Raw genomic sequence first — 16,355 nt, forward strand, 5'->3', positions numbered from 1 at the left:
CACGGTGGGGACATGGCTTCACAGGTCACCCTGCCTGCCCCCCACCTCAGTGCCACCAACACAGACAGAGACGTCTATGTCCCGCGCTGTCTCCAGCAAACACAGTTCTTCTCATTCTGCCTGGCAAACAGATGGCGAGGGGCGTGGATGAAACTGAACGCACAGATCACACAGCTGGTTTACACTCTGCAAAGCCAGAATTCCAACCAGACGCGGTGCAGGGCCTCCAGCCACAGCCGCTGTGATGCCTGCAGCGGGGCGTTTGGCACCCCCGGTGGCATCACTGTCCCTGTGTCACCACAGCAGTCCCATGTGTCACTCGCAGTCAGTGCCTTCTATAGGGTGGCTACAGCACAAACAGAACGTGTGCTCGAGTAAATGTGCGTAGATCCAGGACGTTCGAGGAGATCTAAATGCACTTACTCGCTGCGGGTCTGGTAACTGTGCTGCATAATTGCCCGAGTTTTTGCCACATGATATAATGCCAGTATCAAAACTAAAAGGGGTCTTTTCTAATAATCGTAAAAAGTGACATCACAAGAACAGTTCTTTTGTATTTTTTCAGTGAAACTGAACGGTTGAACTAGTGATGAAATCTTATGCATTTGGTGAATAAAGAACTAATTTATGAATAGTTTACTATTTAACAGTTCTTTTTAGACATGAAGTAGGTGAGGGTAAGCGCACCTATAAAATAACTCACTCTTACCCTTAGTAAATGATAAACTTCACAAATGAAAGAACAAAACCTTCTAGCAGGCAGGTATGTTATATTTGTGAGGATAATTTTACCCCTTATTATAAAGTGCATCAACTTGACTTTGCAGATTTTAGTGCTGCTTTGGCTTATGCTAATGTAAGGTCATCAGTCAAAACTGTGTAAGAGTCCACAGTTAAGCCCTGTGTGTTTGTGTGCATGAGCGCACATATAAAATAGCCCCAAGTCCCTTAGGTTAAATGGTAGCACAAGAAGGAAAGACAGGTGTATTGATTCAGCAAATATTTGTGGAATGTTTAATATATGTCACATACTGTACTCGATGCAATAGTAAAAAAAAATGACTCCTGTTTTCATACATTTTATATTCTAATGGGAAAGACAGAGAATAGGCAGACAGACGAGAGAGAGAGAGAGAGAGAGAGAGAGAGAGAGAGAGAGAGAGACCTTGTTTCTCTGAAAATAAGACCAGGTCTTATATTAATTTTTGCTCCAAAAGATGCATTAGGGCTTATGTTCAGGGGATGTCATCCTGAAAAATCATGCTAGGGCTTCTTTTCCGGTTAGGTCTTATTTTCAGGGAAGCGCGGGTGGGTAGGTAGGTAGGTAGGTAGGTAGGTAGGTAGAAAGAAAAATCTTAGGTAATGTTAAGGGATTTGGGGGTACACCGAGGTCATAACCATGGCTGTCAGAGGATCGAGTGGGCGGGTCTCACAGGGAGGCCGCGCTGGGATCCTTGGAGGAGCTGCCCTGGCCAGGGCACAGGGCACAGGGCACAGGGCACAGGGCAGAACTTGCTAGTTAGAGGGCAAGTTATGGACAGAGCTGGAGCTTAAAGGGAAAAATTAAACCCGAAAGACATAAAAGAGGGGGGATCCTGTCTCCTTTTCCATCAAGGCACATATTTGGGGTCAAAGAATCTAGAACTGTATAATCATAGTTTGAAGCATAAGTTAGTATCCATCACTGGCTGTTTCTTCTGCTCTATTTTCTTACTGATGGAGATCTGGATATCTATAGAGATTTCCTTCTAAAAAGGGAGACATTTATAGACATAAATGGAGATGAATGACAGAAGAGTGAAGGAATGAAACATAACATTTCTGTACACAGAGCTTCATCCCAAGTAGGATTATAGGTCACTTATCCCCTCCCCCAACAATGGCCAGTGGGAAGCGTGTGAGTAAGTCCCCCTGTTGCCCCTTCTCCTCTCCACACAGCTTAGACCCCTCCGCCTCCAGTCCCTTTGTGAAGCCAAGCTCTCCTGAGCTTCTTTGCCGTCAGGAGACCCGGGCATGGGTGCCAGTGGGAACTGAGGCATTTAAATGGCCTCCCAGTTTCTGTTCCAACCACCCATGTATAAGACACGACCCTAGAACCTGACCCACTGGGCTTCAGGTGGCAGCATCTCCCTGGCAGCTTGTTCTGGGGTTGGACAGCCTGTCTTTGTTGAGTTCCAGCTACGTCATTGTCACCTATGGTGTCAGCTGCTGTCACCTGCTCTGGACAAGCCATTTCCTTGTGAGGCCACCTCTGGGATCTGTGGCCCAATCCCGGGAGTTAATGGGTCACTCCAGTCTTCATTCATTTAACTCTGTTATTTAGCACGTAGAAATACACGTACTTTTATTTTTATCAGATCAAGCCTTTCCTTTATGTAACTTCTTTCGATCATTATTTTCATATTTAAACAAAATACCCTTTAGGTAATTCTTTAAAATTAATCCTGTTATTAAAGTTTTATTCAGCCAAGGTTAAAATAAGTAACGTGTTAATAAAGTACCTGAGACTTTTAAAAATCTGTAAAACATTATCTCTTTCTCCTCACACAAAATAACTTCTTCACGGAGTAAACATGCTGAAAAGAACACCCGTTTTCCTTGTATCTGGGACTCATGGTCTTATTGATCCATTATCTCTAGGATTTTATTAGATCAGAAAAAACTTACTTCGATTTACATTTCTTCAAATCTGATAGTTATTCTGGGTTTGTATGTAGATTTCTGTGGGATGGGTTTCTGGGAGTTAAGCAGTTCTATTAGAACATACATTCCTATTTCTTCATGCTGCTTTATTCTAAGTGGGGTCATAATGAACCATTTTTAAGCTCTGTTCCAACACTAAAAAGCTGCAAAGAAGTGCCTTCCATTATTTTTCTAATTATTGATTCTGAACCCTTTGTTCCAGTTATATCTTGACAAGCTTCAGAATCTTCCGTTTTTATCTATAGATCTGTAATTTTCCCTTGCTATGACTTCATCTTTCAGTCCTTCAAAGTTCCAACTAAGTTACTCCACTTACCCTCAGTTGATAGATTTTAGTGTCTGTACGTATAAATTCTGCGTTTTGCCACATCTCATGATGCTCTCACTTGTTCTGTTGTGGTTATGGCATTGTGATTCTTCAATTCCCAGTCTTTCATTTTTAATAAATTGCTACCCTGTGTCATCCATATGAGAACATTTCAGTCATTTTCTAGATAATGCTGGTGATTCCTTGGCTGCTTCATTCCAGGGTTGATGAAATTCTTTTGGACATCTCAGCAGTTCATTCTCATATTTTATACAGCAAAACATTCTGTATGTTCCTCCATTATTGCTTTGTGTCTGCTTGCTTTCCCTGGTGAGTTGGTTAATCGTTTTGATTGTACTGTAAGAATTCTAAATCTCAGGCAATTTTAGTGGCATTTTGATGGATTTTGCCTGGGGGTTTTATTTGTAATTTTAATCTCTGTCCTCCTTACACTACCCCCAACTTCCTCCTTTTTTGATCTTATGGATATCTCTTTACTTCTTAAGAATCCTCGCTAATTCGAGAAGATATGCGAGTATGTACCCCTGTGTCCATTGCAGCATTGTCTACAGTGGCCAAGATATGGAAGCACCTGGGTGTCCACTGGTAGGTGGATAAAGGAGAAGTGGTGTGTATACACAATGGAATATTATGTAGCAGTAAAAAAAAGAATGAAATCTTGCCGTCTGCAACAACATGGGTAGGTCTAGAGGGTATCATGCTAAGCGAGATAAGTCAGACAGAGAAAGACAAATAACATATGATCTAACTTATATGTGGAATTTAAAAACAAACAAAAACAGACGGATGGAAACAGAGCAAAGGCGTAGGGAAGGGGAAAGGGGAAGGGAGCGAAACAACATTGTGATACGTTTGCACAGTGACAAATGATCACTAGAATTCGTGGGTGATTGTATTGTAAGGTATAAAAATGGAGAATCGCTGTATCGTGCACCTGAAACTAATAGAACCAGTATGCCCGTAAGATTGTATACCAACTATACTTTAACTACATAAATGCCGTCAGTGTCCATGACAACACTTGTTTAGAGAAGCACAATACTCCTGCAATGAAGAGGGAAGTGTGTATGTGGAACACTTTATCTGGAAATTAAAGGATAAAGGGTTCATTTCTGGATAAAATTGCAGTTAGGAATTGCTGTGTCAGAACAAAGAGAGACAGAGTTTTCCTTGGTTGTACAGACTCACGAGGTTTGAAGTAACACCGTCCTTTAAACTGGTGGCAGCCTGTGGCCCACCTGGCAGCTGACAAGGTCAGCTAGTCAGGGTGACGGTGACACAGCCACTGCTAAGGAAGTGCCTGCCGGACACCTACAGGACACATGCTTTTTGCCACATGGTGGTGCCATTTAATCCTGGAAACCCTGAGGGGAAATGAGTGTCATGGGTTTCACAGAGGAGGAACTGGGATGAGATAAGCATTGTCCCCGAGGCCTCACTGGTGGCATTGAGCCTAGAGTCCCTCTGCCTTCAGGACGATGACGCATGCTCTGATTTGATGGTACTTTCCAACAACAGTGTGTAAGGGGAGGGGAGGTGGATTGATACATTAAATTCCTTTGGCTTCATCAGGTGAGATGGGCCCCTTGCTTGAATGGGCCCATCTGGATTGGCTTTTTTTTTTTTTTTCCTGATAAACTGCGTGTGTAGTATACTTTTTGTTGTTCAGAACGTTGTTTTTGTATTTGTTTTAAATGAATACTTAAACATTCAGTTTCACATCAGTGGCTGTTCTGTGTATTTTTCTTTTCTCTATTTTGGAAATTAAGAGTATATCAAAGCAAATTTTGAAATAATTCTTTGGACAATGTAACTTTTAACTACCAAGTCTCTTGCAATTTTTTCTTAATTGAGATTAGAAAGCTAAATTCTGTTTTCTCTTGCATACTTTTTTCAAAAAGATAAAAGGAAAAACACACCCAATTTTCTCAGTTATTGCTCCTATTTAAAGTTTATTGTATTCCTTTTTTCCTTAACTTTTCCATCTGAAAAAATAGCATCTTCTCTCCTCAAACAAGAAAACCTGAGAATAAATTGTACTAACTTGTACTAAATTCAAGCACAATTATTATTATTTTTTTGTTTCTTTGCCTTCTTGCTGTTATGTAAGGATAGCAGTCAACAATATTTCGGTAAGACACTGAGGAAAGAAAAGTTTAATATCTACTAAAAATTATAAAATGAACAAACCCATTTTGCACAAATTGGGAAGTGAAATTAGATTAGACATTGGATTATGCTGTAATTTTCCAGGAAGCTGGCAATAGGTAACAGTCTTTGACATACTTGTAGGGCATGTTTTGGGCGCCCCCAGCAATGAGGGTAAGCCCCCCGCCACTTTTAATGCACAGGTGTCCTCCCCAGAAACGTTCTCTGCCTGCCCCATCTCAGACTCTCCCCTGACGCCCTCCCACCCTGAGGATGGCCTGTCACACGCCCGCCTGCTGTGGGCAGCCCTGCCTCTTCCCTACACAGACTCATTGCACAGGGGACACTTTGCAGCAGTTTAATTACCAGAGACTTGACTGAACTTGGTATATAGGACACGACAGCTGCATCTCTATTAAATTATATTGAATTGGGGATCAGGAAAAAAATTTACAGTAGGCTTAAAATGACAAAATACACTTTAACAGTGAGTGTTTTGAAGGAGAATTTAAAAAAATGGAATTGAATTTAATAACCTCTACCTTTCTTCATTTTCTTCATTCTATGTGAAGGTGGAAAGAAAAATCTGTAAAACACTAAATCAAGAGTCAGGAGCCCCCAGTTCAGTTCTAAATCTTGCTCTGAGAACTGCAGGGTAAGCCCTTGTCTTCTCTTGTTTTCCTTTTCTTCTGAGAGAGGAGGCTCAGAATATTCATCATGAAGTCCCGTCAGGGCCCGTGTCCCCCGTCGGTCACGTTCACCATGCCCTCCCCTCATTCTCTGCTGAGCTACAGGAGCAGATGCTGGTTCATGGCCTGAGGCCCTGCGCCCGAGCGAGCAGCCTTCTGACAAGTCTGCTCACACGCCCGCCAGCTTTTCCTGGACGGTGCCAGGATGGCTTTGCTCTCACCACAGTACAAGACTTGTGTTTGTATTTGCATCAAACTATGACATTTTTCTCCTGCAAAATCATCAACATCTCCATAGCACGGCTGGAGCATTTTAGCTGTGATTGTGGATGCTGGATCCCGCTATTTCCGTCTCATTTGCGGTGTCTGGAAGTGCATTCTGACCCTGGCTGGTAGACGGCGCTAGGGGTGAGAGCTCTGGGGGGACTTGGGCAAACGTACTGCTTCCTTGGGATTTCAGAGGGATGGCGTTAGTGCAGCCTGTTTGTGTGCAAGGAGAGCATCAGGGTCACAGCTGCGGTGTCAGTATTGACAGAGAAGCTGAACAGATTTACCTAATATCTTGTCCTCTAATTCCCTCCCACTCCCTTCCTGAGAAAACTGAAGACAGAGTAGGTGGTTAAACAGTGTGCGAACCATTTGTACCTAAACAGTAAGCAATTGTATCTGTTGTCATTAAGAAATATTCATCTGTAAGTGTTAAATTTTGTAATTATTGTGTATCTATCAGTACCCCTTGTGAGTTTTCAGTGTTTTCAGTGAACTTTTCCCTTCTTTTTGGTTTTCTTCGTATTTTATGTATCGTCATTAAAGAATCTTTATCTGTAAGAGGTAAAAATTCTATAATTCCTTTGTGTTTATCCACAAACCCTCTTGTAGGTTCTGAAGGCTAAAGCTTTGCCCATCTTCCCTCCATTTTCACGCCTAGCACTGTGGCCTGGACAGAGACGGTGTTCAATAAACCCTCGGATGGGTTAATTGTGGTCTGTGGGTGGAGCGGGTGTGGAGTCTGCCCTCACGGGGGTCTCAGTGACGGGTATGAGGCAGGCAGTACAAGCACCAGATCAAAAAAACAAACAAACAAACAAAAAAACCCATATTATGAAGGGAATAGGCAGGATGGTGACAGACTGACGCCTTCAGGCCGAATGGGCCGGGGGGCACAGACTTGCAGACAGAGGATTGGATGTCTGCAGGAGCAGCTGCAGGGGCCAATTCCAGGCAGAGAGAACACGTGTGATTTAAAGAAATCACTTTGGCTAAATGTCATTGTGCAGTTTAAAACATGCTGCAGCATTATCCACAGAAGCCAAGTTCTGGAAACGAGCTCGGTGTCCATCAACAGACAGATGAATGGATAAAGAGAAGGCGGCATAATTATACAATGGAATATTATTCAGCCATAAAAAGAAGGAAACCCTGCCATTTGCAACAGCGTGGATTCACCTGGTGGACTTGATGCTGAGTGCAGTAAGCCAGACACAAAGCAGGAACTGCACGATCCCACTTGGGTGTGGAATCTAAAACAGTAAATATACGAATATAGAAGCAGAGAGTAGAACGGTGGCCACCAGGGGCTGTGGTGAGGGAAAGCGGAGATGGTGGCCAAAGGGACAGTGTCACAGTTACGTAGGATGAGTGACTGTGGAGAGCTAATGTCCAGTATGGTCACTGTAGTTAATAATACTGCTGAGAGTAGCTTTCAGGTGCTCTCACCACACGCAGAAATGTGGTAACTGTGAGGAGATGTCAGCTGGGCTGTGGTACCCGTTTCACTCTGTGTGAAACCACAGAGCAGTACACCTTCACGCATACAGTGTTTTATTGAAAACGTGTTTTCCTGTCAGCATCACTTTTCATTGGCATCTCCAGCCTGACCTGATTGAGACATGATGGCATGTTTCATTACAAATGTGTATTTTTACTTTACAGTTATATAGTGGCGTGCTTTGGACAAACTAGAGGTTTTTTACACGGGACTGGTCTACGTGTTCTCTTTTGATGGAGCATGAATGGCATGGATACATACAGCCCTTTGACAGCAGCCTCTGATGATTTCCTTTGCCTTGGCTTGTAGGCGTTACAAAGGGCCCTTTTATGCCCCTAATCAAGTGCCCTGTGTGGGGAGACCCCCGCCTGTGACTCATTACAAGTCTGCCACCCTTCAGCCTCCAGTCTTACTGGGTTAGCATTACTTCCTGAAGGCTGTCACATGTCACGACTGAGTGCACTGGTCACAAAGGTGACAGGAAGCTCCAGGTCTCTGTGGCGATTCTTTAGTTCTTTTATTCTCTTTCTGCTTGACGTGGTCACTGATGAGCCAACCCCTGAGAAAGCAAACTGTGCTCAGGTACCAGGTATGATGTGCAGTGCGTATAGTGGTTTGCACCAGCTGTCAATCTCTACACCTGTTTCAAATCAGATGGCTGAAATAATGTATTCATACGAACATGGCAATTTGAAAGCAGATTTTTAAAATAAATTATAATGGCTATGTCACTAATTTTAGTAAGAATTTCAAGTACAAAAGTAATGTATTCCACGTTAGCAGTGCGGGTGGAATCACCTGCTTGGAGCCTGCTCTGAGCTGCTCACTTCCAGGTGCACTGGAGTCAGAGCCGGCCTGCCCTCTCATGCCACTCACGTCTTTCCTTCCAGTTTGACAGACAGGCTTCTGAGAACTTCTGTACAAGGTTCTGGAGTTTCTGATTACTCTGAACTAGATCCCATGAAATCGATATATCCAATACTGTGGTTTTTGTACTTCCTGTTCTCTCTCTCTCTCTCGTCTAACCTATATTTCTAGTTGTATCTATCATCTCTATCAGATCATGAATCTATCCTGTCTATCAATCATCTATCCATCTATCTATCTACCTGCCTATTGTCTATCCATCTGTCTCTCTATCTATCTATATCCATCCATCCATCCATCCATCTATCATCTCTCCTTGTCACCAGGGCTTTTTTATGCCTCCAACTCACTTTTCCCTTCGCCACAATATTAGTCACCAAAGAAAGCGTTTATTTCCGGTGCAAAGGGTCCTGTGCTTTGCAGGAAGAAGTTGGGGGACTCACAACTTGGTGTGTGGGACGTACACTGGTCGTGTCCAGATGTCAGGGCGCTGATCAGCAGGACAGAGTGTTCCTCATAAAACCAAACACTCCACGGCTTTGCAGAATTAAATCTAAAAGAGAACTTTCTAGTCTCAGTAGGTATTTTCACGTGTTGCTATAACTGCAGGTAACGCCCACATAACGCGGCACTTCTGTAACACGGTTTCGCTCTAACACCATTTGAGAATTAGGGAAATCCCCGAACAACACCGAGTGTAATAAAAGCTTTTAAGAACAAAAGAGATCTCATTTGAATTTTTTTTATTCGAGCATGGATGTCATATCAGATTTGACTGCAGAATTTTAAAACTTACTAGCATTTTAAATCCATTTTGTTCATGGAGTATTAAGGTCAGAGGATGAAGATATCTTGTCAAAAAGAAAACGCCCTCGGTTAATGGTGCTTAGGAGTGACGATGAAGAAAACATTATTTAATACATATTAATATGTTAACTTTGGGTGTAAGTTGCTTTAATAAAGATATTTCTCTTAATTATAAAAATATAATAGTATGTTTTATTTCTAATTTTTGGAACCTAACCCCTTTTTTGTACTAGTTCTTTGTTTCTTACAACACGGATTCACATTAACACGGCATTTTAGGAACCTAACAATCGTGTTATACAGGGGTGACCTGCAATTACATGAAATCTGCGTATATTACTCCAAGTATCTATTGCCTGTGTTCTAGGTCTCCTCAGAATCTGTCTCATTAACTACAACCCAGGTTTCTTTTGCTTATACTGATTTATCTCTCGGTCATTCCAAATACTACCGATGTTAAATATTTTATAGATATTAATGTGGGCTATTATGTTTTTAGAGCTGACAATAAGCCTTTTTTGCATAATGGCTGTTGTACGTCCCATCAGATTCTGTGATGGAGGCGCTCGCGTGCATACAGGTGTCTGTACGTGACTCTCACCGGCAGCGTACAGTCACTTGGAAGACCGTGGGATTAAGGGGCAAAGTTAACACCGCACCTGGCTTCTTGCAGTATTTGAAGTCACGGGCTGTTGCTGTTTCGCTGAGTCACTCTCTTTGCCCTCCATTTAGGTCATCAAGCTTGCCTTCGAGGAGTTTGAACTGGAGCGAGGCTACGACACCCTGACGGTGGGCGATGCTGGGAAGGTGGGGGACACCAGGACCGTCTTGTATGTGTAAGTCTGCGATTTCTCTTCTCGTCCCCCTCTCTCGTGCAGTTACGTGTGCAAACGGAACGTCACGTGAGATTCTGGTGCAGACTCCCACTTCTGACTCAAAAGTTTAGTAAACGCCACAAATGGTGTCTAGTGGTTTCCAAGTGTGACGTCACACGAGGACTGATTGAGGGTCGTGTTTTATCTCTATGAATGTTTCTGTCCAAGTCATCAGACAATATGGCAAGAACTTAGAACTTACAGAAGAGGAGAAAGAAGAAATGAGGACTGTCTCACCCAAGTCCCCCCACTCAGCCCTTCCCCTGGTCCTTCCCTGGGGCAGTGTATCACTAGTGTTTTCGGAGCACAAGCCCAGTCTTTTTCTGGAATAATGTCATGTCTTCCAAAACCCCTGCGTTCTGTCATACTGCACATTGAAAGCATCAGGGATTGTGGGAAAGAGGGCGTCAGGTAAGTCACCACGTAGCTGTGCCACGCCGTACTGAGTCCCGGCAAGCACAGGCAGCCTTAATGCCGGGTGACATGCGTCCTGTGACACTTGCTGCTGGAATTGAAGTGTGCTCCTTACTCTGGGCGTCAGCTATCTCCAGGTGCAGGGCCCTGAGGACAGTTTGGTCACTTTTTATGAGACCTAGTCTGTCAAAATTAAACATAAGATCCAGGGCTATCTTTGCCCCTGGGTGTTTTCAGCACAGAGAGAAATGTCTGTGTACCTTTGTCACCTGCTTTGCATGTTGCACAGATAGCATCATGCAGTGGCTCTTGAAACAACTAAGCCAGACACAGCTTTTGTCAACAGAAGTCATTCTGCAGAATGTTCTGCTTTTTCTTAGTCTCCATAGGCATTGCTGCAGCTTTCTCTTTATCTGGGAGAAAGCTTGCCTCTGAGTCCTTCAACTTCTCATTCTGCTGGGAAATACAGCCCTTGCTATTGTGCGCACTCACCTTTGGTTTGGTAGTTACTTTTGAGATAATTCACATTCTGAAAAGTGCCACCCCAGAAGATGCTGCCTGCACCTTTAAAAATTAATGGGCCCTCACCCTGACTACACGGGGCATGTACCCCTTTCATTTATCATAGGGTGGGCATCTTTCCCTGTCACTGCATGTCTCTGCCTGACCTTTTTATTGGTCTGTTACTACCACTAATGATTGACATCGTGTTTCTGGCGCGTGACTTAGGGTAATCGTTATAATGATTGCACAGGTAATGCTGTAGTGAACGTTTATTGATTATCTCTTAGTTGGCATGCACTGCAAATGCGCAGTGCATGTTACCTCCCCGACCCTCACCTGCATCCCGAGTTAGGGGTTAATGAGATCCTACCATACCGATGATGGAACTGAGGCTTAGTTAGATTCACCCCAGTTCACATACTTGGTGCATTTAAACCGCAAGCTTCTGCTCTGGCATCCATGCCCTTCTAGCACCTGGTCACGTGCTTTGGACGTGATGCTCTGACAAGCTTGCCCTCCCCACGCGCCCTGGGTTTGTGTTCATAAGCAGCTATTCAGTGCACGACTTCGAAGGAGAACATTGTTGTCGTGTTTTAATACCTTCAGGGAAACTTCCAGCAGAGGAGTTTCAGGACTCAGGGCTATCTTCACTTCCACGGTTATGCTTTTCCAATTATCCCCCAAATGTTGGCATCGGTTTCCTCTTCCTGCACAGGGTGTGAGGGTCTTTTCCCCACCCCCTCACCAATAGTCACTCTCTGCGCCGAATCGCCAGCTAAAAGTGGCATTTATTTATAAACGTGCAATTCCTGCAGAGTGCGGCCCAGACGTCTGCACGCTGTGGTGGCACTGGGCCAGAAAGATGGAGTCTCTGCTCTAACGTTGCCATTAACTGTCTCTGTGACCCTGAGGGATGTCACCTTACTGCTGTGTACCTCTGCTTCCACGGCTGTAAAATATGTATAATAAACTTTCCCTGCCTGTGGTAAGGATCGAAATGAAATAACACATGCGAAAACCCTGGAGAGATAAGAAATGTGGCCACACATAAAACTGTGTTATTAGTACCATAATGTCTAATTTAAGAAAGGGTGCCACTAAAACAAATGGGAGAAATTTTCTAACGTGGAATATAAAATATAAATATAGCCAAGTAAGGCCACGTACAGCCCTTGAGGCCACCGTTAGGGTTGGAAGCCACACACGCTTTCCTGGCGCTGCGTGTCGTTCAGCGAGCACGAGCCGGCTGTGCGTTATGTTGACATCAGTGCTGTGAGCACGTCCTCTCGATAGCTCAGGTCTCTGAATGAAAATGAAATAGCCACGTGAATCAAACTGAGATGCCCTTTGGGGAACATAATGCAACAGAGATCAGTTGGGCATTTAATCAGCCCCAGTAGAAAGAAGAAAAGCCACTGATATGTTCCATGTGTACAGAATGACAGGGAAAGAAAGAACAGTTGGATCGAACTGGGGGCTTCAAATAAACAGGTAATTTTAGAGAATACATCATCGCATATGTGTGTGTACTTATATGTCAGACATTGTTCTCCGCATGAAGTTCAGAATTAATTGGAGAACTGACAGATACGCTGGGCTGGTTTTGTACCAGGCATCACATAGTAGAACCACGGAATCCCATGACAGTACGTACAGCAAGTAAAGTAGAAGACCCTGTTTCATGGAAAGCTGGTATTGCTACCTCAGCGTCAGTATTTTATGGGTGCCTTTGTTGGGGGGGGTGTATGGATTTCTATTCAGATCTTGATTTTCAGGAGAATTTCACAATGTGGTATAACCTAAACCAGCTCACCCTAAATCTGGTCTTAAAAATTCTAATTTCCATCAATGGCTTTTTATATTTTTTTAACGTTCTTGGCAAAAAAAAGAGAATAATTGAATGTTAAGGGGCTCTTTTAATAGCCTGATCTCCCCAAGAGGTGGTGAATTTACTGAGGTTAGTTTTACACAATGACAGATTTAAGACAAATTAATAGATCCCTACTGAGGCCTCCGCAAGAATACACCGGAGTGGATACGTTTTTTTGGCACCCTCTGTTTACTGACAAGTCTCATGTTTAACTTGCAGAGGAACTGCTTCCGGAGCGATGGCTCCCGTGGCCTCTGTGGCCTCGGCAGATGAGCAGCTGGTGACAGGGCCAGGGCGTTCACTCAGGCGGCCCCGGGGCTGCGGGTGCAGGTCCCAGGTGGCAGAGGTCCGTCCCTCGAAGGGAGTGACCAGGAGCATCAGTGGAGGGAGGTCAGAGCAAAGCGGTGGTGCCTCTGCCTGGCCGCGTGGCGGGTCGGCCCCGCAGGACAGCAGTTCTGTCTGAGGGCAGGCAGCCCATTGCTGTCCTTGCTGCTGCTGCTTGCTTCTTGAAGCTGCCGTGGCCCCGGTCGGACCGTCACCACCTCCCTGCTGTTGCCCTGGGCTGCAGGCCATTGTCCGCTGTTATTATAAAAGCCGTGGGAAGGCCCTAAGAGAGCAGACGGTAGTGACTGCTGGGTGTGTGTAGGTACCTCTGTGTTTTCAGAGCACTCAACCACTTACATCCCCAGCGGTTTGGAGAGAAGCTGGAGCCGTGTAAGTTAGGAAACTACGTAAGACGGGCTGTGGCCGTCTCTCTGCATAAAATGTGTCGGGTCGCCCAAGCCAGACGCAAATGCTGGGGCTCTGTCCCCGCGGAAACGCCGTCCGCTGTGAGCGCCCCTTTCTCTATCCCGTTATTGGAGGCTTTCTTGCTTGCTTCTTGGAAGACACATTTATTGACAGACATTGTCGGACTCAGAGGGAAGTAACAATGGGCTTTGGGGGTTGGTCCACACATGGAGGAGGAGACCTGTCCAACTTTCAAGCCCCCCCGGAGAGGGTGAGCGGGGGACACCCTCCCTGGAGACCCTACAGCCCCTGGGTTCTCTGTCCCAACAACCCTGTCACAGAAAGGAGCTGACTGCTGCACTGGCATTTAATATTTGGGTTACCAGCTGTTTGTGGGGTGTCGGGAAAGCAAACCATCCTGGGACCTTGGGGGGCCTGGGGAGTTGCCTTTGGGGACATCCTGCAGAGCAGAGGAATCGCACATCCCGAGGCACTCAGCACCCCTGCAGCCTCTGCAGCAGGCGGGATGCAGATACTGCCAGTGAACTTGGGATCCAGAAAACCCCGAGTCATTTCCCAGCTGTTCTGCCAATTCTATCACCAGTATTGACTCGCTGTGGATGTTTTCTTGAAGGAGCCAAGAAGCACGTGCCTTTCTTTAGACACTGCTCACCATGGATCTCTTTTCTATCCCTCAGACCATTTAAAGTTGTAGTGTGTGTACTTGACATTAAATTAACCTCAGGAGTGAAGTTGTTCTTTTTCAGGGGGATAAATACATTGAAAACGATAAAGGGCACACATTTACCTTTCAGGTGCTTGTCCCCTGCTGTGCACCTTTCAACCTCAGGATAAGTGTAAAATACGATGGTTAATGAAACATTGTTTTAAAAGTTTAAAGTAGAGGGCAAAGAGAAGGTACTGCTGTACAATACAGTTACCATCTCTGCCTTGCTGTGCTAAAACATGCAGAGTTCTGCAGTGTTCATGATCGTCTTGGAAGTGTATCAGTTATATTGATTATTAGAAGAACTAGCTTTCTTCCCCATTGTTTCTCTAGTTGTACTTTGTGGATTTCTGAGCTTTATCATACTCTTCCTCTTGCTTGCTTTGGGTTTATATTGCTGTACTTTCTGTAGTTTCTTGAGGCAGGGACGTAGTGTTTCCCTGAAAATGAGACCTAGCTGGACAGTCAGCTCTAATGTGTCTTTTGGAGCAAAAATTAATATAAGACTGGGTCTTACGTAATACAAGTTTTTGCTCCAAAAGATGCATTAGAACTGATTGTCTGGCCAGGTCTTATTTTGGGGGAAACACTGTAGGTGATAGAAATGTACCAGAAGGGAGAAGAAAAGAGGAGATTGAAGTGTCGCTTACTGAATCTCCCTTGTGTCGTGGCAGGCTTGTGACGAGGGATCATTGCACTTGCTAGGAGAAGACGAGGAGAGGTCCAGCTCATGGGCATGTACACAGCAGGCGGCCTGACTGATATTTGCACCCAAGGTCTTAACACGTTGCGTAAGGCAGCGTTTAAATCCCACGTGAAGATTCTCGTGATCCGTATGCAATGTGTTAATACAAAGTGATCCTCATTCATTTTGGCCAGTTTCCCCAATAGTAACATTTTGCGAATCTGTAATAAAACGTCACGAGCAGGGTATGTACGCTCATATGGTTCCTCAATCTTAACTGAAATTTCCCCATTTTTACTTGTATTCACGTGTGTGTGTGTGTGTGTGTGTGTGTGTGTGTGTGTGTGTGTAGAAAGTTCTGTACGATTTTGTCACCTCTTGGAGTTCACGTCCCCACCACCACGGTCAAGACAGGACATCTCCAACATTACAAATCTCACTCCGGCTGCCCTGTCATCACCGCACTGATCTGTGCGCCCCCACCCCACCCCAGCTGATGCCTGCATCTGACAACCACTGTGAAACGGTGTCAGGTGTGAAACGGTGTAGCAGTGTTGCCTACAGTGGCACACTGTGTAACCTTTTGTGCTTGCGAACCTCCCTGGGTATGGTGTGCTCCGCGGGTGCTCTCCTGTTTACTGCTGCCTCTCCTTCCACGGTCTGGATGTACCACTCTTTAACATTCCCCCAAGTGGGACACCTGGCTTGTTTCCCGTTGGACTGTAAGGAACAAAGCTGTTGCGGTAACGGTTTGTGTACAGGTGTTAGTGTGAACGTGAGTTTTCATTCCTGTGCACAGACCCCTAGGACTGTAGGTGCTGGATCGTATGTGTGTCACATGTGTATTTTGGGAGACCGCTTGCCTGTCTTCTGGAATGGCTGCGTTGTTTTCCGTCCCCACCAGCAGTGTCTCAGTGGCCCACCTTCTCATATCGTCACCAGCAAATGGCCTGTAGCTGACTGTTTCTGCTCTGATAGGTACAGAGGGATCTCTGTTAGTGGTCTCAGCTGCGTCTCCCAAGGGCGGACGGGCTTGAGCATGTTTTTACAGCTTCTGTGCTGTCTGTGCTCCCTCTTTGGTCTTCTCCCCATTTTCTGATTGGAGTGTTTGAGTTTTTACCATTAACTTTTGCAAGTTCTCTGTATTTTCTAGGTAATCGTTCTGGGTAGAATATGTAGTTTGCAGACATCTTCTCTGCGTCTGTTCCTGTTCCCCTTATCCTCTTTATATGTGGGTCTTC

At 44.8% G+C, this 16,355-nt stretch overlaps 1 protein-coding gene across 2 annotated transcripts in view; it reads left to right on the plus strand.

Moving 5' to 3' along the window:
- CSMD1 (CUB and Sushi multiple domains 1) overlaps positions 1-16,355 on the plus strand; it is a 1,607,858-nt gene that overhangs the window by 1,211,975 nt on the left and 379,528 nt on the right. For both annotated transcript variants that reach the window (XM_074329288.2, XM_074329289.2), the window contains exon 11: positions 10,043-10,146. In XM_074329288.2, the coding sequence (XP_074185389.2) occupies positions 10,043-10,146 (104 nt within the window). The remainder of the gene's footprint in view (positions 1-10,042; positions 10,147-16,355) is intronic.

The sequence above is a fragment of the Rhinolophus sinicus genome, chromosome 16 (assembly GCF_057876585.1).
Source record: "Rhinolophus sinicus isolate RSI-liver-muscle chromosome 16, RSI-T2T, whole genome shotgun sequence".
Classification (NCBI taxonomy): Eukaryota; Metazoa; Chordata; class Mammalia; order Chiroptera; family Rhinolophidae; genus Rhinolophus; species Rhinolophus sinicus.